The sequence below is a fragment of the Prionailurus bengalensis genome, chromosome B1, assembly GCF_016509475.1.
Source record: "Prionailurus bengalensis isolate Pbe53 chromosome B1, Fcat_Pben_1.1_paternal_pri, whole genome shotgun sequence".
NCBI classification, from domain to species: domain Eukaryota; kingdom Metazoa; phylum Chordata; class Mammalia; order Carnivora; family Felidae; genus Prionailurus; species Prionailurus bengalensis.
The window spans coordinates 64,584,466-64,609,666 of NC_057344.1; the positions used below are offsets into that span (position 1 = coordinate 64,584,466).

At 36.5% G+C, this 25,201-nt stretch overlaps 1 protein-coding gene across 2 annotated transcripts in view; it reads left to right on the plus strand.

Annotated features, from left to right (window-relative positions):
- The window catches only part of MARCHF1 (membrane associated ring-CH-type finger 1), an 889,798-nt gene that overhangs the window by 563,539 nt on the left and 301,058 nt on the right, over window positions 1-25,201 (plus strand). For both annotated transcript variants that reach the window (XM_043566174.1, XM_043566194.1), the window contains exon 4: window positions 7,997-8,145. In XM_043566174.1, the coding sequence (XP_043422109.1) occupies window positions 8,035-8,145 (111 nt within the window). In that variant the 5' untranslated portion in view covers window positions 7,997-8,034. The remainder of the gene's footprint in view (window positions 1-7,996; window positions 8,146-25,201) is intronic.

Consider the following 25,201-nt stretch of genomic DNA (forward strand, 5'->3'; position numbering starts at 1 on the left):
TGGTGGAGTCTATCGGATTTTCCATGTATAATATCATGTCATCTGCAAAAAGCGAAAGCTTGACTTCATCTTTGCCAATTTGGATGCCTTTGATTTCTTTTTGTTGTCTGATTGCTGATGCTAGAACTTCCAGCACTATGTTAAACAGCAGTGGTGAGAGTGGGCATCCTTGTCGTGTTCCTGATCTCAGGGAAAAAGCTTTCAGTTTTTCCCCGTTGAGGATGATGTTAGCTGTGGGCTTTTCATAAATGGCTTTTATGATCTTTAAGTATGTTCCTTCTATCCCGACTTTCTCAAGGGTTTTTATTAAGAAAGGGTGCTGGATTTTGTCGAAGGCCTTTTCTGCATCGATTGACAGGATCATATGGTTCTTCTCTCTTTTTTTGTTAATGTGATGTATCACGTTGATTGATTTGCGAATGTTGAACCAGCCCTGCATCCCAGGAATGAATCCCACTTGATCATGGTGAATAATTCTTTTTATATGCCGTTGAATTCGATTTTCTAGTATCTTATTGAGAATTTTTGCATCCATATTCATCAGGGATATTGGCCTGTAGTTCTCTTTTTTTACTGGGTCTCTGTCTGGTTTAGGAATCAAAGTAATACTGGCTTCATAGAATGAGTCTGGAAGTTTTCCTTCCCTTTCTATTTCTTGGAATAGCTTGAGAAGGATAGGTATTATCTCTGCTTTAAACGTCTGGTAGAACTCCCCTGGGAAGCCATCTGGTCCTGGACTCTTATTTGTTGGGAGATTTTTGATAACCGATTCAATTTCTTCACTGGTTATGGGTCTGTTCAAGCTTTCTATTTCCTCCTGATTGAGTTTTGGAAGAGGGTGGGTGTTCAGGAATTTGTCCATTTCTTCCAGGTTGTCCAATTTGTTGGCATATAAGTTTTCATAGTATTCCCTGATAATTGTTTGTATCTCTGAGGGATTGGTTGTAATAATTCCATTTTCATTCATGATTTTATCTATTTGGGTCATCTCCCTTTTCTTTTTGAGAAGCCTGGCTAGAGGTTTGTCAATTTTGTTTATTTTTTCAAAAAACCAACTCTTGGTTTCGTTGATCTGCTCTACAGTTTTTTTAGTTTCTATATTGTTTATTTCTGCTCTGATCTTTATTATTTCTCTTCTTCTGCTGGGCTTAGGCTGCCTTTGCTGTTCTGCTTCTAGTTCCTTTAGGTGTGCTGTTAGATTTTGTATTTGGGATTTTTCTTGTTTCTTGAGATAGGCCTGGATTGCAATGTATTTTCCTCTCAGGACTGCCTTTGCTGCATCCCAAAGCGTTTGGATTGTTGTATTTTCATTTTCGTTTGTTTCCATATATTTTTTAATTTCTTCTCTAATTGCCTGGTTGACCCACTCATTCGTTAGTAGGGTGTTCTTTAACCTCCATGCTTTTGGAGGTTTTCCAGACTTTTCCTGTGGTTGATTTCAAGCTTCATAGCATTGTGGTCTGAAAGTAAGCATGGTATAATTTCAATTCTTGTAAACTTATGAAGGGCTGTTTTGTGACCCAGTATATGATCTATCTTGGAGAATGTTCCATGTGCACTCGAGAAGAAAGTATATTCTGTTGCTTTGGGATGCAGAGTTCTAAATATATCTGTCAAGTCCATCTGATCCAATGTCTCATTCAGGGCCCTTGTTTCTTTATTGACCGTGTGTCTAGATGATCTATCCATTTCTGTAAGTGGTGTATTAAAGTCCCCTGCAATTACCACATTCTTATCAATAAGGTTGCTTATGTTTATGAGTAATTGTTTTATATATTTGGGGGCTCCGGTATTTGGTGCATAGACATTTATAATTGTTAGCTCTTCCTGATGGATAGACCCTGTAACTATTATATAATGTCCTTCTTCATCTCTTGTTACAGCCTTTAATTTAAAGTCTAGTTTGTCTGATAGAAGTATGGCTACTCCAGCTTTCTTTTGGCTTCCAGTCGCATGATAAATAGTTTTCCATCCCCTCACTCTCAATCTAAAGGTGTCCTCAGGTCTAAAATGAGTCTCTTGTAGACAGCAAATAGATGGGTCTTGTTTTTTTATCCATTCTGATACCCTATGTCTTTTGGTTGGCGCATTTAATCCATTTACATTCAGTGTTATTATAGAAAGATACGGGTTTAGAGTCATTGTGATGTCTGTATGTTTTATGCTTATAGTGATGTCTCTGGGACTTTGTCTCACAGGGTCCCCCTTAGGATCTCTTGTAGGGCTGGTTTAGTGGTGACAAATTCCTTCAGTTTTTGTTTGTTTGGGAAGACCTTTATCTCTCCTTCTATTCTAAATGACAGACTTGCTGGAGAAAGGATTCTTGGCTGCATATTTTTTCTGTCTAGCACCCTGAAAATCTCGTGCCAATTCTTTCTGGCCTGCCAAGTTTCAAAAGAGAGATCAGTCACGAGGCTTATAGGTCTCCCTTTATATGTGAGGGCACGTTTACCCCTTGCTGCTTTCAGAATTTTCTCTTTATCCTTGTATTTTGCCAGTTTCACTATGATATGTCGTGCAGAAGATCGATTCAAGTTACGTCTGAAGGGAGTTCTCTGTGCCTCTTGGATTTCAATGCCTTTTTCCTTCCCCAGTTCAGGGAAGTTCTCAGCTATGATTTCTTCAAGTACCCCTTCAGCACCTTTCCCTCTCTCTTCCTCCTCTGGGATACCAATTATGCATATATTATTTCTTTTTAGTGTATCACTTAGTTCTCTAATTTTCCCCTCATACTCCTGGATTTTTTTATCTCTCTTTTTCTCAGCTTCCTCTTTTTCCATAACTTTATCTTCTAGTTCACCTATTCTCTCCTCTGCCTCTTCAAGCCGAGCTGTGGTGGTTTCCATTTTGTTATGCATTTCGTTTAAAGCGTTTTTCAGCTCCTCGTGACTGTTCCTTAGTCCCTTGATCTCTGTAGCAAGAGATTCTCTGCTGTCCTGTATACTGTTTTCAAGCCCAGCGATTAATTTTATGACTATTATTCTAAATTCACTTTCTGTTATATTATTTAAATCCTTTTTGATCAGCTCATTAGCTGTTGTTATTTCCTGGAGATTCTTCTGAGGGGAGTTCTTCCACTTGGTCATTTTGGATAGTCCCTGGCATGGTGAGGACCTGCAGGGCACTTCCCCTATGCTGTGGTGTATAACTGGAGTTGGTGGGCGGGGCCGCAGTCAGACCTGATGTCTGCCCCCAGCCCACCGCTGGGGCCACAGTCAGACTGGTGTGTGCCTTCTCTTCCCCTCTCCTAGGGGCGGGATTCACTGTGGGGTGGTGTGGCTCGTCTGGGCTACTTGCACCCTGCCAGGCTTGTGATGCTGGGGATCTGGCGTATTAGCTGGGGTGGGTAGGCAAGGTGCTCGGGGGCAGGAGGGGCAGGCTTAGATCGCTTCTCCTTAGGTGATCCACTTCAGGAGGGGCCCTGTGGCCGCGGGAGGGAGTCAGATCCGCTGCCGGAGGTTTGGCTCCGCCGAAGCGCAGAGTTGGGTGTTTGCGCAGAGTTGGGTGTTTGCGCGGAGCGTGCAAGTTCCCTGGCAGGAACCGGTTCCCTTTGCGATTTCGGGTGGGGGATGGGCGGGGGAGATGGCGCTGGTGAGCGCCTTTGTTCCCCACCAAACTGAGCTCTGTTGTCAGGGGGCTCAGCAGCTCTCCCTCCCTTTGTCCTCCAGCCTTCCCGCTTTCCGAGCAGAGCTGTTAATTTATGACCTCCCAGACGCTAAGTCGCGCTTGCTGTCGGAACACAGTCCGCCCGGCCCCTCCGCTTTTGCCAGCCAGACTCGGGGGCTCTGCTTGGCCGGCGAGCCGCCCCTCCGCCCCGGCTCCCTCCCGCCAGTCCGTGGAGCGCGCACAGCCTCGCCGCCCTTCCTACCCTCTTCCGTGGGCCTCTCATCTGCGTTTGGCTCCGGCGACTCCGTTCTGCTAATCCTCTGGCGGTTTTCTGGGTTATTTAGGCAGGTGTAGATGGAATCTAAGTGATCAGCAGGACGTGCAGTGAGCCCAGCGTCCTCCTAAGCCGCCATCTTGCCGCAACTCGAGATAGTTTTCTTAATTTCTCTTTTTGATAGTTTGTTGTAAGTGGATAAAACAGTAGCTTTTTGTATATTGACTTTGTAGATTGCAACTTCACTGAATTTGATTATTCTAACACTTTTGGTTCAGTCTGTAGGTTTTTCTATATATAAAATCACCTCATCCATAAATAATGATGGTTTTACTTCTTTCTTTCCAATTTGGATGTCTTTTATTTCTTTTTCTTACCTAATTTCTCTGGCTAGGATTTTCAATGCTATGTTGAATACAAATGGTAGGAATGGACATCCTTGTGGTGTTCCTGATTTGGGGGAAAAGCTAAAACGTTTTCTACTGAGTATGATGTTAGCTGTGAGCTTGTCATATATCCTTTATTATGTTGAGGTATATTTCCTATATACATACTTTGCTGAGAGGAGGCTTTTGAGTTTTTATCAAACATAGATGTTGAATTTTCTCAAATTCTTTTTCTGCATCTATTGAGATGATAATATATGCTTCTTATCCTTCATTTTGTTAATGTGGTGTATCATGTTGATTGATTTGCAGATGTTGAACCATACTTTCATCTCTGGATAACTCCCATTTGATCATGGTATTTGCTCCTGTTAATGTATTGTTGCATTTGATTTGCTGATGCTTTGTTGAGAAATTTTGCATCTGTGTTCATCAGGGATATTTGGTATATCTTTTTTTTTTTTTTTTTTTCTCTTAGTGTCCTTCTCCAGTTTGGTATCAGGGCAATGCTGGCCTTGTGAAATGAGTTTAGAAGGATTCCCTCCTCTTCAGTTTTTGGGGAGGGTTTTAAATGGATAGGTATTAAATATTCTTTGAAGGCTTGGTAGAATTTACCAGTGAGGCCATCTGGTCCTGGACTTTTGTTTGAGGGGAGGTTTTGATTTAATCTCCTTGCTGGTAATTGTTCTCTTCAGACTTTCTATTTGTTTATCATTTAGTCTTAGAAGATTGTGTTTTTAAGGCTATATCCATTTCTTCTAGATCATCCAATTTGTTGGCATATAATTTTGCATAGTAGTCTCTTAGGATCTTTTGTATTTCTTTGAGTTCAGTTGTAACTTCTCTTCCATTTATGGTTTTACTTATATGAGCTCCCTCCCCATTTTTTTCTTAGTGAATCTGGCTAATGTTTATCAATTTTGTTTTTCTTTTTAAATAACCAGTTCTCAGTTTCATTGATCTTTTCTGTTGTCTTTTTTTTTTTTTTGTCTTTATCTCATGTATTATTGCTCTAGTCTTTATTATTTTTTCCATTCTTCTAACTTTGGGCATTGTTTGTTCCTCTTTTTCTCATTTCTTTAAGTATAAAGTTCGATTGTTTATTTCATATTTTTCATGTTTCTTGAGGTAGGCCTGAACCTGTCTCTTAGAACTGTTTATGCTGCATTCCATAGATTATGGCATGTTGAATTTTTATTTTTATTTGTGTTAAGGTATTTTTAATTTTTTCTGTGGCCTCTACAAAGCAAATGTTTTGCTTAATGTTGTTCCATGGGTCCTTTAAGCTGTCTTCACTTTTTGAACTTTTTTTTTTTCCTTTTTGTGCTCTGTTTGGGTGAGTTCCATTGCCTTGTCTTCCAGGTCACTGATCTTCTCTTCTGCAGAACTAGTCTGCAGTTGAACCCCTCTAGTGTATTTTTCAGTTTGGTTATTATATCATTCAGGTCTGTGACTTCTTTTTGGTACTTTCTTATAATTTTTTATCTCCTTGTTAAATTTCTTATTCCTTTCATCCATTCTTCTCAATATTGGTGAGTATCTTCATAACCATTACTTTGATGATGTTACTAAGAAAATTGCTCCATTTCATTGGCTTTTCTCTCAGGTTTTACTTTGTTCATTTATTTGGAACTTAGTCCTCTATTTTCTCACTTTGCTTGACTCTCTCTGTTTCTGTAATATTAAGCAAAACAGCTATTTCTCCATGTCTTCAAGAAGTAGTCACAGAAAAATGGCAAATATTTCAGTGCCTTGGGGTGATAGCCTGCCCAAAAGTGTCTTTGATTCTTTCAGTCCCGTGGAGGCCGGAAACACAAGCCCCCATGGCCACCAGAACCTGGTATTCAAGTGGCATGCCCTGAGAAAACTGCATATACCTGTTGCCTTTGGTGGGGCCATGGGGGAGCCCCAGGCCAGGGCATGCCTGCCCTTTGGGTCTAGCAAGCCTGGGCTATGGGGAAGTACCAGGCTGGAACATCTCCACCTGCTGGGTTTAGCAGTTTGGGTTGAGGGGAAACACTGGGTCAGTGTAGGCAGTGATGGCAACGTAGAAAGAGAGTGCAAAAATGTCACCCACCAGCACCTTTGTTCCTGGAGCGAGTTCCAACATGCCTCTCTGACCCTCCAGAGATGCTTTAAGATTAGCCAGTGAATCTTCTTCATGCATTGTGTAACTACTTTTCAACCTACTGCTTTGGTGCTGGGCTCCAGGGCAAGCAAGCCTGTGCAAGCCCTTTAAGTTTGAAGTCTCTGTTTCCTATGGCCGTTTGGATCTCCTGGATATAAGACTGTTTGGTTTTCACAGCCAGACTTTTGTGGGTTTACATCTCTGGTGGAGGTCCCAATGGTTGAGTAACACGATGTGGGACTCTTAACCCTTGCTTTTCAGGGATATGCTTCTTATTTGTGAGATCGTTCCTGCTTGTGGGTCTCCGCACTGGGGGCAGGGTTTGGGTAAGACCATATATCTGAATCTCTTACTCATCTCAATATGCTTTTTGTCCTTTGTTGTGGAGGAGCTGGTCAGGTGGTTTTCACATTTTTTTCAGAGAAAGTTTTTCTATACGTAGCTGTAGATTTGATGTGTGCATGGAGGGAGGTGAGTCCAGGGTCTTCCTAGGCTGCCATCTTGAACTGTCCCCCTGAAGTTTGTTTTCTTTTTTTTTTAATAAAATCCCTATCTACATTGTTCAGATCCATTTAACCTGGGTATTTTGTCATTTAGAGTAATAACTCATCAATCCGTTAGTGCAACCTTTCTTTATGTTACTTTTCTTAGTGCTATGAAATGTGCTATTTTGAATCTCTGAAATGTTATAAACCACCAGATTGCTAATTGCTTTGGATGCTGTGAAAAATAATTACTCCACATTATTTTTGATATTTAATTGACAGTGTAATGCATTTAACTAAAGACCTGCCATAAACTATTTCTAATTACTGAGTGTGGTGGAGTGGAAAAGTAGGCTGTAAAACTTTACAAGGGAAACAATGTTTTCTCCATTACATAAAAGTCATTGTTGATAATACTTTTTCAGAGACAAAAAAACAAAAACAAAAACCTCCCCAAATAGAAAATTCTGGAAATCTAGAAAGAGTTGTGGGATATTTTTACTCAGGATACAGTAAGGAAATTTGTTAAATTATTATTTTTGAATAGACTATACTGGTGATGGATGTCATACACTGCCTTTACCATGCTTGCACTAAAATTTCTCCTTCTTCAGTTGGCAGAACTTTATGAGGGAGATAATCATGCCACTGCCAGAATGAGAAATCTTTGTCACTGACCTGTGTTCAATTTATTTTGCATCTGTAGGGCACAGCCGAAAAGCTATGCCTAATTTTAGATGTCATTGAAATGTGTAGATATATAGGAACTGGAAATGTTTTTGGCTCCCAAGGTAAGAACTTGTGTTATAAACTAATCTTTGATAATAACTCTTAGAACCTGATCCAAGGAACTCCCACCGTCTAGAAGTGTCACAAATTGGGGTATAAAAGATGTTAGGCTCTTTGAATAGATAATGTGCTGTTTTCATTGCCTTATGTCTTGGGATATTATTAATAATCAGCATATTCTTCTTTTCCTCCTCGTAACCTCTGATTAAAATAAAATGTCTCCATTAATACATCATTAAAACGCTTATTTAATTTCAATTAAGTACATTTTCCAAAAGAAGACAACTAAAATAAGTGACCTGTTTCAGGGAATGTAAATTATTTTCAGAATTTCAGAAATTGAAAAGGGATAAGAGGAAGGAGAAAATGCTGGGCTGGTGTGAAGCGATAGCCCGTAACCCTCACAGAATCCCAAACAACACGCGAACACCCGAGATCTCAGGGGATTTGGCTGATGCCTCACAAACCTCCACATTGGTGAGTTGAAAAGTTATTTTTCCTCAAAATGGCTTGTATGTAAATGGAATGATAAGGAAATGTAGAAAGGAGTAAGTTTTTAAGTAAACGTTATATTTGTTTACTATAGTGTTTGCATTATATTGTTCATATAGATTCAGTGTAATTTATATTAATAAAAAATATCTAATGTCATATACTATTGGAGCTTCATTCAGATTAAGCAAGTTCTTTTTCATTGTTTTTCCTTGGGCATTGCCCCTCCATTGTGTTAGTGATCTTAAAGAGTTATTTAAAGTTCATATCTTGCATTCTATACTGTGTAATGAAATCAGTGGAGGAAACCAAGTACAGAGTTACCCAAAAGTAATGAAAACTCAGAATCGTTCCTTCTGTGTTTTCCTACATATTCTAAAAATGTCTGAAAAAGGGATTAATATTATAATTTTATATAAAATTGTGAATTAAAGAATTGCAAAAATAATTTGAAAAGTGAATCAATAATATACCCTTTTATTTTTTGCTTTCTGCTTTAAATTCAAACACTCAGCTTTAGCTAGACATTATTTTCCAGTGATTGAGAAAGAAGAACTCATTAGCAAAAGGGGTTTTATGCATTCTTTGTTTAGATTTGGCTGCAACATTCTTCACTTTGATTTAAAGAGGACAAATTCCATTCAGTCTCTAAGTTTCAAATTGACATGTTAGATATATTTTAATAATTGTTTTGCCATTTTATATGGACATGAGTGTCTTTCATTAGCCTGACTTATTAGTTGATGAACATATAATTAAATGTGAGCAAAGATTTTAGGTTTATATTTTGCTCTTGAGTTATTTGATAATTTCCGTTATTTTAAGTAGAAATAATGATCCTGAGCAAACATTACTGAGTGACTATCAGGAGAAACCATGTGAAGAAATAGGTATTCAGTTGACAAAACATAGAAGCGGAATCCCGCTTAAGTTTCATCATCTTAGATTGTGAGGAGAGGGCCAAGGGTATGAAGAAATGTATGCAACACAATTAGATGGTCAAAGTCCTGGGAAATAGATTTTTTGAAATTATCATCTGTACTGTTTTATCTTACTCTAACACAATCTCTGGTAAATTATTATTTTCAATAAAACTTCTTGGCATGAGTTAACACCATCTAAACATGTGTTACACAATATTTATATATAAAGCTGGACTTGTCAGGCATGCAAAAGCTAAAAATTAAAAAAAAGTACTTCTTTGCTTTTATTAGAATGGGTTTAGTCCTTAATTTGTATTTCATAGAACCATAGATAAAAACCATAAAAATCCTAGGTAAAACTTTTGTCCTGGATTTCTCCTATTATTTTGTAACCCAATATTAGCTTAATTTTCCACATGTGGACTGTGGGGAAATTAATTGACTTTTCCAGTGTCACTTAGCTAGTAAATGATTAAAAAAAAAAAAAAAAAGATTGCTAGTAGCCAGGATTCTCAAGACAAGGATTTTTCCACTACAACATGCTGCCTCACTTTCTTGATGACATTTTCTTCCCATCCAGATACTGTTAGTAGAAAGAAAAGTCATGTTACCAACTTAATAAATCCAGTAATTAATATTTAAAAATGTAATGCTGTATTAGGTGGATAACCTCTAGCCACTGTAACCTAATTTCAACGTTTTGGTTTCTTAGCGTAGAAAAATAAACTATCCTTTCTTATGTCATAGCCAATGTATCTTGGCAGCTCTCCTTCATTGTCAAATGATGATTTAGAGATACGTGCTCCTTTTATCTTTTGATGCTGCCTCCTTAAGCACATGGCTTCTTAGGTCCCCAAGGAAAAGGAAGACACTATGGGGGCCACTGCGCAGCCTTGAATGTGTGCATATCCTTCCATTGACCAAACCTAGTCTTATGACTCCATGTGAACTGCAAGAGAAGCTGGTAAATGTTAGGAAGCTACATGACGAGGTAGAGCAGATGTAATTAGGGAGCACCTAAGCCATCACTTCCATAGACCTTCCTTCTGGTTGCCAAATATTCATGTCATGTTTCCACTCCCTCATGAAAAAGGATTATTATTTTCCAAGAGAAATAACAAAAGTATTGCAGTCACTAGTTTCAGCTCAAGTCCATGATCACTGGTTATTTATTGTCCTCATCGAATGATAATGATGGTGAATCACCTATGAATCAGTTATCTGTATTTTACAAACAGCTCCCAACATACATATATACTCAATGTATAGGAGATGAGTAGGAAGAGGAAAACAACAGTAATATTCATGCTTGAAAAAAGAAAGAATCAGAAATACATGGAAATCAGAGGTGAAATCCTGCTGCACAAACATTATAAAGTCTCCCTAACGTAGAGATCGGGGAGGATCCTTGAATAGGCTTTCACCCTGCTCCATGGAAGATCTTTGTTCGTGGTTCTCTCTGGTCTCTAGATGTGCTTTCTGGGAGGGTCTTCATTTTCTTTTATTCTCTTTATCCACATTTAAATTGCCTATTTAGGGTTATATAGCCTTAAAATATTTTTTTCCTTTTTTGGGAAAATTATGGGAGCAAGAGTTGTTTTAAGTCTTAAATATTTTAAGGTTCATATTTCTGGTATCATGGTATTTTGAAACTACAGTTTTCAGAAAGCTTTATAGGATTCTGATCTCTTTGCTCCCTGATAGTCCATGTGTCTAAGGAAGTTCTTTCTTGGATGCCCTTGACTTTCTCTTCTCACATGTCTCTTTCTCAAGATGATATTGTCTTGAAAATTAGGCTGGAGGATTACATCCTTAACCTGATCTTTGTACAGAGATACTTTATTCAACTGAGATGTTTTATTCAGTGTAAGCTCTAAATCTCATATTTGCCTGGAGTGACTTTATACAAATGTAAATTTTTACTGCATCTTTGTTACTCAACACTTACATCAATGTCATATCTCCCATCATTTAGGGTTTAGAAGAAGCCAGACATTTTGTCCAATAAGCCTTCCAAAACAGATCTGCTTTTACACTAGTTCCTGAGATTTTTATAACACTTTGCTGAATGTAGCCAATAATCATTAACATACATTATTAAGTTTTGTTTTTCAGTCTGTTTAGAGTGCTGCCAGCCCAGCAGGCCCACTGTCAGCCTCTCAAGTTAATTCAATTAAAAAAAAAATAGCTCTTTTGCCAAAACATCATATAGATAGATGGCTTCCTACTTTTGCAATTGATTTCCTCACCACCCATTGCCTAACACCTAAGCCAGATATTTTAGGTTTTTGTTATGGTAGCACAGGCTTTGGCTACCAATTCCTATATTTGAATAGTTGTAAAAGTTGGGGCGCAGTAAGGAAAATGGACAACAGTAATTCTAACAAAGAATGTAATATGAACATTTATTTAATCATCTCTTGAAAGACTGAGAAAGGACAAAAAACAAAACAAAACAAAACAGGTATACATGTTTAGTAATTGCAAGAAGTAACAAACACCCACACAGAGAGCTAACAGTGGGAGGAGGCAGAAGTTATTGGAACCTAAGAGGTTGAAGGAGAGGTCCCTCAGAACTGCCCCTCAGACTTGGAGGAGGAATGCTTCTCAACTGATGCAGGGAACTTGAGCTTAGGGGAGAGGTTCTGAGGGTCTTAGACCTAGACCATGAAGGAGATGTTCTTCTCAGTCCTTACATATTTAAGTGGGAGGAAGGGGGGATGGTGTAATATGAATAGTTCCAGGAGTATGAAGAAAACGTAAAGACTGGACCCACCTTCCACTGCTGACTTAAAAAGTCATTGCTGAGATGGCACTAGCAGAAACAGGGTAAGCAAGAAGTTAATCCATTTTCTCTCCCTGTCTTCTAGTTTTCATTAACCCTAGTATTGGCAGAACTTGACCAAGAGGTAATGTCAAAGGAGAAATCTGGTTTGAAAGCCCCTAGCTCCAGCATCTTAAAGTGGAATAGAGAAGAATTGATTTAGAGCTGAGTGGTATTAGCTTAGTAATCAGTATAAAAAAACAAGAATAGGATCTTGAACCAAATAAACTCAAAATTTTCAAAGGCTTAGCATGACAGAGTTTTCTGTTGCTCATGACTCATTCTGATAAAGGATGTTTGACTCTACAGCAGTGAATGCAGGGACCCCTGCTCCTTCCACCTCTTGGGGCTACTATCTTAAATAAAGGACATCTGAGTTTATCAGATATGGGAAAGAATATGAGTGGGTGACCATGAAAATACATGGTTTGGTTTAGAAGTGATATGCATCACTTCCACTCTGATGCCCTTGCCTGGAAATCAATGACATACCCTAGTATATCTGTCAGAATGATGGGAAATATAGTCTTCCTATACTACTAGGATAAGGAAATGGAGAGCATTCATCCAGCCTCTACCACAAATGCATTTCTTTGAGAGGTAGCAGTTTTGTCCTACATTTCCATTTTGTATACCCATACTTTTTACTCCTCTGCTGTCATCCAGAGTAGCTGAGGCTTTCCTGTACAAATCTACCCCATCTAAAGATGATGATAATTAAGAGGAGGAGGAGGAGGAGGCAGAAGGAGATGGCTGATTATTAAGTGTCCAGAAGTTTCTAAGTATTTTACACATATTCTCATTTTTAATACTCACAGGAATCTGATGAGGTGGGTATAATAGTTACCCTTATTTTATGGATGAGGAAACTGAGGCATAGAGAAATTTAAAAACCTACCCAAAGTGACCAAAGTGAAACTAGGATTCCAGCAATCCAAGCAGTCTAAATCTGGTGGGCCACTCTATCATGTCACTATTTGAATTGTATACACTTAGCTAAACACAAAGACTTTAAATGAGACAATACATTAGAGTGTGTCAAAGAGACAAAAAGCTTCTTTATAATCTCATGATTATATGTGATGGGTTATTCTCTGTTCTGTGCTGATGTATAGATACGGCCAATTGTATAGCCATTTTCACCACTGTGTCGTCAATAACTGACTTAAATGAAGAGAATAGAGTTTTCTAAAAAGCTATAAGGCAATTCAGGCTACCCGGTTTAAATTTTTTTTTTATTTTAAATTTATTTATTTTTGAGACAGAGAGAGACAGAGCACAAGTGGGGGGAGGGGCAGAGAGAGAAAGAGACACAGAATCCCAAGGAGGCTCCAGGCTCCAAGCCGTCAGCACAGAGCCTGATGTGGGGCTTTAGCTCACGAGCAGTGAGATCATGACCTGAGCTGAAGTCAGACGCTTAACCCACTGAGCCACCCAGGCGCCCCAGGCTACCTGGTCTTAAGTTCAGAATGTATTTATTTAGCTTAAATCTTTCAAATTGAATAAAGACACTGAGAGGTTTGAGAGATTATGCTTATCAAGCAACCATCTTCACAAGTGCACCCAAAGGATGGGAGAGCCCCTTGTATGACAGGTAGGGAAGAAATCTATCTTTTAAATTTGTTACAACAGTTTACATATTAAAAATAAAAACAAAACACCCAATACCGACTATACCCTTAAGCAATATCCTGAATCAAATCAGTTTCAATATTACATTTTAAAATGAGGGCAGAGGAGATCATAATAATCAGAAATAAGAAAGGCAACAATTTTATGAGGAACAGAATTGAGAAAAGTCTATGGAAGTCAAAATAGGGAGATCAAAAGTGTCATTTTAGATAGTCAGCAATGACTCCAAAGAAAATTACTTTTGTCTAATCAGTGATGAGTCTTTGAGGCAATAAATGGACTATCGTTAGGTAGAGAAGAAGAACAAAGTGTGACTTTATATGTTTGATGAGGTGACTTGCCACTTCCAAACATGTATTCATCAGCTCAGGGCACATTTTGCATCCTTCTGCGTATGTGGTCCAGGATGAGGTCCCTGCGACTCTAGAATAGACTAAAAAGGAGAGACTAGATAAGTAAGCTTTCAAGGAGAAGTATGTAATACAGATATAGACATTCGAATGAAAAAGATTTGCAATAAGATATATGCCTATAAAACTTTATAATTTCCAAAAGTCTTTATTTCTATTGTTTCATTACAACTCAAAACCATACTGAGATGAACATGATACAAATTTAATTATTCAAATAGATAATGATATGGAGATGTTCTTAAGAGTTTTAGGTAATTCACTCCAAATCATAAGGCCACAGCTGTTCTAATTTCTAGATTATTTATATACCACACCCATTACAAGAAGTGGATACTATTGTTTGCGTTATACAAGTGAAAATACTCTAACTCAGGTTAAATAATTGCTTTCAGTAGCAAGTAAGACTGGAGAAATGGTGAATCTGATTTCTGTCTGACTTTAAACCATAGGGGCACTTGTACTCCAATGTTTATAACAGCGCTATCAACAATAGCCAAATTATGGAAAGAGCCTAAATTTCCATCAACTGACGAATGGATAAAGAAACTGTGGTTTATATACACAATGATATACTACTTGGCAATGAGAAAGAATGAAATATGGCCTTTTGTAGCAACGTGGATGGAACTGGAAAGTGTTATGCTAAGTGACATAAGTCATACAGAGAAACACAGATACCATATGTTTTCACTCTTATGTGGATCATGAGAAACTTAACAGAAGACCATGGGAGAGGGGAAGGAAAAAAAAAGTTAGAGAGGGAGAGCGCCAAACCATAAGAGACTCTTAAAAACTGAGAATAGACTGAGGGTTGATGGAGGGTGGGAGGGTGGGGAGGGTGGGTGATGGGTATTGAAGAGGGCACCTGTTGGGATGAGCACTGGGTGTTGTATGGAAACCAATTTGACAAATTTCATATAAAAATAATAAAATAAAATAAATTTTAAGATTTTTCCCATTTGCCCTAAAGCTTCTCTAAGAATAAGACATAACTTACTGATAGTACACATTTAAAAAATCAAGTTGCAGCTCCTAGGGAAAGTACCTCCTTACGCAGTGGTGTTTATTAATAAAACATAGTTTAAGTTTAAGACATTCACGTTTCATTGTGTCATAATCTTTTATTTTCAAAATAGAACAGTTATTTTGAATATTAGAGTTCCATAATTATTAGGCCTATGAAAAATCAGAAGTGAGACTATTGTACTTTTATTTTTACTTCTTTTAGAAGCATGTAAATGCGTTGTATGTTTTAGTTGAAGAATCATATCATTATTACCTTTTTGTTATTCTTATTGCTCATAGGCTCTACTGTTATTTCCTTGGTTTTATATTAAACTAGACCACTTGGATATTTGTGTAATATAGAAAAAAAATCAGCACCTGAACTTGAGACTTTTTCATTTAGGATCGCATTCTTTATCATTGATGAATATTGACTTCCCCTGGGTATCATACAGAAAATGAATAAATGCATAGAATTTGTATAACTTTAGTTACAAGTGTTCTCACCATTTAAATAAACAGTATCACAAAAGAGCAAAATTCGATGAAAACAAAGTAACTAAGTCAGGTATAGTTTTTGCTATAGATAGATGAGTATAACATTTTTTCCTTATTCTATTCCAAAACTTGTAAAGATGAGGTGGAGTGGATATCATTTGCTATGCATAGCCATATCCAAGTCTAATAGGTTGAAATTTTTGTGTTAAGTTGTGTGCCTTCTATTCATAACATTCAGCAGTGGAATTGGTTGAGCTGGTTAGAGTATGTTGTGTTGAAACTAATATATAATATCTAATGACCAATTTGGGGTGAAGAATTACATCCTTTTGATTATTGACCATAAAATTTGATCCAACTTGACTGTTTATGCACAGATGTTAGCATATCAAACTGAGGACGAAAGTAATCTTCTTCATCAATTAGTAATTGGGAGATTATGTTTATTGTGTAAATTAAGGAGGTGAGTATGAGTATTCATACATAAATATATGTATTCTTCATGGATCTAAATTATACACCTAAAAGTTTCTTTTTCTAGATCTTTCCATGGCTAGCTTCTTTATTCGGGTCTTAGCATATCTATCCCAACAACCTTGATTAGAGTTGCTCCTACTCTCACACCCAGTTATGCCTCACCCATTATTTATGTTAGTTCTTTTTTGCTTTTATACGCAGACTCCTCTTTACCTGAAAATATTTATATAAGTATGAATACATAGTGGCTTATTTTCTATTTCTCTGCACTTGAATATAAGATGAAAAAGGGAAGATCTGTCTTATTTACCTCTGTACCTGGTTTTGGAACATAATAGGAACTTAATAAAATTTGTGGAATGGATAAACAGCTTGAGCAGAGGGCATGAACTGAGCGAAAGCAAGTTTTGTTTGTTTTTAAAGCTCTATTAAGTATAATATCTCATATATTAAATCCCTTATTCTTATTAGAAATGTCATATGCTTTAAGATATGGAAGAATTCATCTTAAAGATCAAAAAATTCTGAGATGGTTTCTATGACCACAATACATAGTTAAGTTTCAGAAACTAACATCATGATTATAAAAACTATATTCTCCTGAAATGAGATCTGCTTTCAGTAAAGAGTTAGTATGGGAGGTAGTTTGCTCAGTGCATAAGACTGTGAAATGCAAATTTGTCCTTATTAAGAAATCACACTTGGCAGTTAATGTTTGCCAGTCAGTGTCCTCACTCTTTTCCCATTTGTGCCCATCACTCACTTTTAGTCCTATCTTACTAAGGGAAATCAGACATCTGCCTATAGAAAATGGATTGGTATTGCCCCACAAACATTACCTCTCTGAGAAACCAAATAAAAGGGAAATAGAAAGAGGAATTTGAGTATATTAGATTTCTCATTAAACCCACTGGCTTATTTTCAACAGGCTCACCCTTATGTCTCTGAGCAAGTGGGCCAGTTGTTTATTGTGCAGTGGTCTTTATGCATTCTGAAAATAAGTTATGTCAGGGCAGATAGAATTTGCAGAGTTTTTTCAACCTCACTGTCTTTTCCCTTTTAATTCTTTCTTATTTGATAATTTCTCAGTTATTGTTTTTAATTGCTATTACAAAGCCTTTACTAAGTGCTGCCAAAGGCAATAGTGAATGAAGTCTAAAATTTTATTAGAATAACTATAAAACACAAATGAGGGAAATTAAATAAAGGACATTATGCCTTGCAAGAGCTTTGATTTTTGTAAGAAAGTGAGATCATTAAAAATATATCCCAGTGGTTGTTATGGAAACAGATTGATTTGAAGAATGCAAAGGGGGGGAGACTGGTGCTTCAAACATCACACTAGGAAGAAAAATTACATTCACTGTGCAGCTGAAACTAGTGTGTTAACTTTAATTGTATAGTTACTGAACAGTATCAAAACATGATCATTCACAATAGTAATAATTGATCTAAAAGCGCTCCTTACATGAAGAAATCTTTTCCTCCAAGGAGTAAATCACGAGATCGTGTTCACATCTGCTTGTTATCAAAATGTGTCACGTCTGTCACTTAATTTAGATATAAATTGTGAGCTCATCAGAATGAGGTTTAATTCCCAGTAGTTGTTGAATTCTCTCCGTATGGCATTTAGAACACACTGATTTTCAGATATTTTAATTTTATTATGTGAGGACCAATGAGCCAAGTTGCATATAGCCAAATAGGAGAGGCCTCATGTGTGTGTGGAATTGAGGCACATTGTTTTTCTCCACCCACAAATGACACTGATGGCAAAGATTTCTTCTTTGTCCTTGATTTTGTAGAAATGTTTTGTGCTTTATAGAGAGGGAGCAGATAGGATAAATTGACTTGATATTTGTCGGGTCAGCTTGTTTTTGTCTCAGAAGAAAAATTGTACCTGGAAATAAGTGGAACATGTCAGAGTAGGACTGAAGATTCCAGAGCTATTTCTGTGCGATAGTCTTATTCAGTATTACTCAAAAAACAAATAGAAGCCTTAGACGAATATATATCTCAAAATACAACAATTAATAATATAATAGCTTTTTAATGCATATTCTATGCCAAAGGGTTTAGGTATGTATCTCAGAACTTCATGGTAATTCTGAAAGTAGGTTTAGCTGTTCCCATTACACAGACAGAGAAACTAAGGTTGAGAAGGATTAGAAAAGTGGCAGAGCAGGAATCTGGAGTTCTAAATGTTTCTGGTCCTCTCTGCTACTTCGTAGAGAATATTTTGTTCACGTAAATATTTGACAGGAAGTTACATGATATAACATGACGATTCTTATCATAGAACAACTTCTCTTCTTAATCCACCATTATAGTTACTGCACTACCTAAAGAATGAATTGTTTGGTATCTAGTGTTGTGAATTGTTGACTTACAGTTTGGGGCTCCAGAGCTGTCTGTTATCATGGAACAAAACAGGGGTAAATGGATCACCGAAGAAATCAGTGATTCACAACTGTCTGAATCACAGTAATCGCTCAGTTTAGAAAATCTCTTCATTTATTCATTTAACTAGTCTCTAGTGAGAGTCAGATTATACTATGAGAGTCACGCATTATACTATGCAATAATTATATACTATTGGGTGGAAAAAAGACACAGTGAATAAGCTCAAGAACCTAGTGAAGAAAGCCAGTAAATGCATAGGTTAAGAGTAGGATGGGGTATACACAGAGTGTTATAGGAGTCCTTAGATGGGTATCTAACCCAGCTGTGGAGGTTAGAGTGTTCCCCATAGACCACTAAGAGTTGGGGATATAAACAGAATGGTGGTGAGGAGAGGAGAGGAAGGGGCATTCCATGAGTCTATATAAACATTTATCACAGAAGAATTTAACCACTGTATTCTGTTTACTTTTAAAGACGTATCAGCTATTTGGCGTAATAAGTAAATAGAATCGCCTTTAAGAACGAAGTTAGAGGGGTGCCTGGGTGGCTCAGTCGGTTAAGCGTCTGACTTCAGCTCAGGTCACGATCTCGCGCTCCATGAGTTCGAGCCCCGCGTCGGGCTCTGGGCTGTCGGCTCGGAGGCTGGAGCCTGCTTCCGATTCTGTGTCTCCCTCTCTCTCTGACCCTCCCCCGTCATGCTCTCTCTCTGTCTCAAAATTAAATAAACGTTAAAAAAAAAAAAAGAACGAAGTTAGAGAAGTACACTTAAAGATTGCACTTTCTGTGGGTAGTGGAATTAAACTAAATATTTTATATAATTTAGTCAGCATTAATATCCAACATGTAATCTTTTTAAAAATTTTTTTTAAATGTTTATTTTTGAGAGAGAGACAGAGTGTGAGTAGGGGGAGTAGCAGGGGCGGAGAGAAATGGAGACACAGAATCTGAGGCAGGCTCCAGGCTCTGAGCCATCAGCACACAGCCCAAAGGGGGCTCGAAGTCACCAAACCAGGAGGTCATGACCTGAGCCAAAGTCAGATTCTTAATCGACTGAGCCACCCAGGCACCCCCCCCCCAACATGTAGTCTTATATATGTATTAGGCTCTTAGCAGCACTTCTAGTAATTTAGTGACCACATGAAGGGTAGGTTCCATTGAGAGAACAGTGACTCTTCCCAGTGAACCATGCAGAGGAGTCATGTGTCAAAACACGTTCTCTGGGAGGGAAATATGTAGTGTAAATGTATATGGATTTGCTCACTTGGCAAAATATACAGTGGGAAAATAATACAACAAAAGTTAACATAGATTAGGTACATACTATGTACCAGACATTGTTTTGAGTACCTGACATGTTAACTCATTTAATCCCCGCTACGGGACTGTATGAAATGTACAAAATCCCCATTTTGCAGAGGAAAGAGGTAACTTGCCAAGTTTACCCTGCTGGGAAATCTCATTTTAGAATACATGCTCGAATACACTTTGCTATGCTGCAAAGAATATACCCAGGAAAGATAAAAACACTGACTTTACTAGAAATAAGTTTAATTGAGATTCACATTTAAATCTGAATTTGTTGCACATTTTGTGGAATACATTGTATATATAGTGCATATATTGTATTACATTGTGTGTATTATATACATTGTGAATAGATTGTATATTATACTGTATATACATGTACACCTTGTGTATATATATAATAAATACACATTATGTATATTAATATATATTTTTAAATTATCATAACAGCTCTATATATAGACATTATATTTCCCATATCACAGATAGGAAAACTTAGGTTTGGGGTAAATATTTGCCAAAGGGATTTGTCTGGATTGGAAATAGGTCAGTCTAGTGCATTTATATGGGAGTGGTAATCTCTTCTGAGATTTTATTTGCACCTTTAAATGTTAAAGTGCAAATGAAATGCAGTTTTAAATAGTACTTTAAATGAATTTGGAGATGAAAAACCTACTTTCTGGGTTTATATTTGAAATAATTGATTGGTTGATTATCCCCTTGGATACTAATAATTATCAACTACATTTCTGGGGAAAAGCATAAGCTTGTTTAATATATTCTTTCGTGTTGGCTTAATTTGTTTTAACTATTTAGCACAATATCATCCAGTAAAATGTCTGTTCAACATATGAAGCAAATCCCTTAGGTTAAAAGCAACCTTTTAGTTGATGGCCTGTTAAATTATTTTTATATCACCATAGTAATTGTCAACTGTAATTATTAGGTGGAATAATTCATGACCACAGCCTTGTGACTCCACATTAGGAAACCAGCAACTCAAATGCAGATATGGGAACTTAGACACCTGGTTTCTATGTGTTCGATGCAGCCTACAGGAATAAAATTTAATTTAACGATCCAGTAATTCTTTAAAGATAAAAAATGAAATAGCTTTCACACTGCAGTTACCAACTTGTCAGCTTTCACAGATACATCATCGCACCAACCAAATTTTAGTACACATATTGTGATGAGACTGCAAACAAAAATTGGTTGTCTTGTTTTCATGGGTTGAAGTAATTTCACATATGGAAATTAGACAAACTGATGCTATTCAGTGTGCATGACATTGTTGATGTTGTTATTGCCCCTTCAGTATGTAAGAATGCACTTAAAATTAGTGCAATTCTATGTATAGTGTTTTATCAAAGCCCAGAACCCCATATTCACTATATTTTATGAAATGTCTTAGGATTAGGTCCACTGCCACCGGCCTATATTAATTCTTTTACAGAAACATGGTTAACATTTAGTGAAAAACGTTTAAGAAAACATGTTCTTTGACCTAGTGTTTACGCAATGTGTTTGCTAATCTTTGTACTACTATAATACATTGATTTTGCTACACATAAGTAAATGCAGAGCAAAGATAAAATAAGTCTGCTTCTCTATAAAAAAATTGATTTTATGCTACCCTCTTATTTAAAAGGGACAAAGTGATGTTTTCTTATTAGATTAAAAATATTTCTCTCAAATCATCTACTTTTCTTTAGTACTTGCTTTTCTATACAAATGTGTACTTCCCTTTCAGGGTAGTGATTTACCCCTTTGTCTTCTTGAGGTCCCAAAGAAGGATTACATAAATGTACAAATAAGAATAAAACCATGATGGTGAAAAGATATTTCAATAAATTTCAGAAATATGGAAATAATTTATTTCATTTCTGTATCAGTTTTGATAAGTGACATTTTTCTGGAAATGTGTCCATTTCATCCAACTAATACTAGATTCTCAAACTTATTAGCATAAAATTGGTCATATTATCTTTTGAAGTTTATTTATTTTTGGGAAAGAGAGAGAACATGAGCAGGGGATTTTTGAGAAAGAGAGAGAGAAAGCATGAGTGGGGGAGGGGCAGAGAGAGAGGGAGAGAGAATCCTAATCAGGCTCCATGCTGTCATCACAGAACCCAGCATAGAGCTCTATCTCATGAACTATGAGATCATAACCCGAGCTGAAATCAAGAGTCGGATGCTTCACTGACTGAGCCACCCAGGCACCCCAGTCATACTATTTCTTAATGCCTGTAAGATCTGTAATGATGTCTTCTTTTCCTTTCTGGTATTGATATTTTTGACTAGTCTCTTCTCCATGATATTTCTTGCTAGTTATAATGATCATATTTAAAAGAACAAATTTTATACTTTTTTTCATTTTTTTCTATTGTATATTTTGTTCATTAACAACTCTATTGATATATCTTTTATTTAAAGTGTGCAATTCAACAATTTTTAGTATATTTACAGAGATGTACAACCATCAGAACAGTCCAATTTTAGAACATTGTCAGCATCCTCAAAAGAAATGTTTACCTGTTAGCCATCCATTAGCAGTCACTCACCAGCTGTCTCTTCAACCACCACCACCCCCAACCGCCCCCAGGCTTAGGCAGCTACTAATCTACTTTTGTCTCTGGATATCTCATATAAATGGAATTGTACAATATATGGCCTTTTGTGACTCATTTATTTTACTTAGCATGATGTTTTTGAGGTTTACCCATCTTGGAGCGTGGATCAGTACTTCCTCCCTAGTGCCAAGTAGTATTCTATTATATGAACGCACCAGATTTGGTTATTCATTCATCAGCTGATTTGGCCTGTTTCCACTTCTTGACTATTAGTGAATGATGCTGTTACGGGCATTCATGTGCAAGTATTTATATGAGCATACATTTTCCTTTTCTTCACTAGATACTTGCAAGTACAATCAAGTGGTCATATGGCAACTGTATATTTAACAACTTGAGGAACTGCCACAGTGTTTTCCATAGTGGCTGTACCATTTAAATTTTCACCAGGAATGTGTGGGCATTTCAGTTTCTGTCAATTCTCTCCAGCTCTTGCTACTGTCTGTCTTTTTAATTATAACCATCCTAATGGGTATGATGTGGTCATTGTGATTTTTATTTTTAATTTGCCTGATGCCTAATGATGGTAAGCATGTTTTCAGGTGTTTATTTGCCACCCATATATCTTTGAAAAAGATGTCTATTCAATTACCTTTTTATTACTGAATTGTCAGAGTTACTTATATGTTCTGGATACAATTCCCCTATTATATATATATGATTTTATATATGGAAATATTTGCAAATATATTCTCCCAGTATTTGAATTGTATTTTCACTTACTTGATGATGTTCTTTAAAGCACAAAAACATTTCATTTTGGTGAAATCCAACTTACCAATTTCCTCTTTTAGTGCTTACGCTGTTACTGTTGCATCTAAGAAATCACTGCTTGACCAAAAATTACAAAGATGTACTCCTGTTTTTTCTTCTAAGTTCTTACATTTAGGTTCTTCTAGTTCTTACATTTAGGTCTGTGAGCCACTTTGACTTAATGTTTGCACATAGTGTGAAGGAGAGATCTATATTCATTCTTTTGAATGTGGGTATCCATGCAATCCAGTTATTTCTAGTACTATCTAACTGCTATTTCTTACCACTAACTGCTAAGACTATTCTTTCCCTGTTCAGTTGTCTTGGCCCTTGTATATATTTTTTAAATTTAATTATTTTGTTCTTTTGATTTACTATTTTCTTTCTTCTCTTTACTTTGGGTACAATTTTCTGTTGATTTTCTGTTTTCTTGAGACAGATATTTAGATCACTGAATATCAACTTTCGCATTTTCTAATATAGGCAATGCAAGGCTATACATTTCCCCTTTAAGTATAACCTTTTTAAAAATCACTTATGTGATACAGGAAATATATAATGTTTCACTCAGAACAGTTTTATACTTCTATTCAAATTTTTTAACCCATAGGATATTGGAAGTGTATTTCTTTGCTTCACATTTCGGGGGGGGGGGGGATGTTTTCTAGTTATCATTTTATTGATTTCAATCTTTTGAAATTTGTTCATATAGCTCTATATTCCACCAAATGGTAATTTTGGTAAATGTTCCGAGTGTATTTGGAAAGAATGTGCATTTGCACTTGTCAGGTGTGGTGTTTTATAAAAATCCATTAGCTCAAGGTTGTCAGTCATGTTTTTCAAATAATCTACATCCCCACTGATTTTTGTTTTATTTGCTTGTTCTAGCTGTTTCATGGAGGGATGTTAATATCTTCCACTATGATTACAGGTTTATCTCTTTAATATTGCCAATTTTGCTTTATATGTTTTGAAGGTATGCTATTGGTTGCATAAAATTTCATTTTTATTTTCCCCACGTACTAAAATTTTGTGATTATAAAATGTTCTTCTTCGTTCATGTAACAATTCTTTCCTTAAAGTCTACTTTGATATTATTTTAGCTATACCAACTTTTTATTAGTTTTTGCATGCATCTTTTTTTGCATTATTATCTTCATTTTTCTCTATCATTATATTTAAGTTGTACCCCTTTTTTAAAGTTGATTTAAGTTTTTGACAGAGAGAGAGTGTGAGTGAGGGAGGGACAAAGAGAGAGGGGGGACAGAGGATCTGAAATGGGCTCGGCACTGACAGCAGATAGCCTGGTGGTGGGCTCAAACCCACAAACCATGAGGTCATGACATGAGCTGAAATCAGACACTTAAGTGACTGAGCCACCCAGGCACCCCAAAGTTGTGTGCTCGTTCCCCCCTCCTCTCTCTCTATAATGTGTGTGTGTGTGTATATATATATATATATATATATATATATATAAATAATATATTACCTCTCTCTATATAATATATACATTATATATTGTATATTATATATTATATATTATATATTATATATTATATATTATATATTGTATATTGTATATTGTATATTATATATGTATATATACACATATATATTATATATATGGCTCATTAGTAGTAGTATTTTTTATCTACGTGGAAAACACGTAGATAAACACATAGATTCTTAATTGAATTTAATCTGATGATTTTAATTTTGCTATTTAATTCTATCTCACTATTTTTGCACATATGCCAACTGTTTCCTTGTTCCTATAGCTTTAATCTGAATCATAGTTCTGTCACTTCCTACTTGTGTAATCATGGGCAAGGCTCAGAATATTTAACTGATTTGACCAAGTCTAATAGCCCTTGGTGAGAATTCAGGATTTCCAGCTCCTAAGGCTGCCTCTCCCTGTGATTCATGGTGTTTTCAACTCTGAATCTGTGTTGTACCTTTAAATGGGATACTTAATTTCCCTGTGATTGTAGGCATATGGTGCTTCTAATGTCCTTCCCCACCAAAAGAAAAAAAAAAGCATTCTTTTCTTGCCAAAACAATCTTATAGTATATTTAGAGCAATTATTAAAACCCGTATTATAATCATTTGCTTCAACTTGGTCACCTAAAATTTAACCTCTTCAAATTGTTTTCCAGTTACTCTGGGTTTTCCAG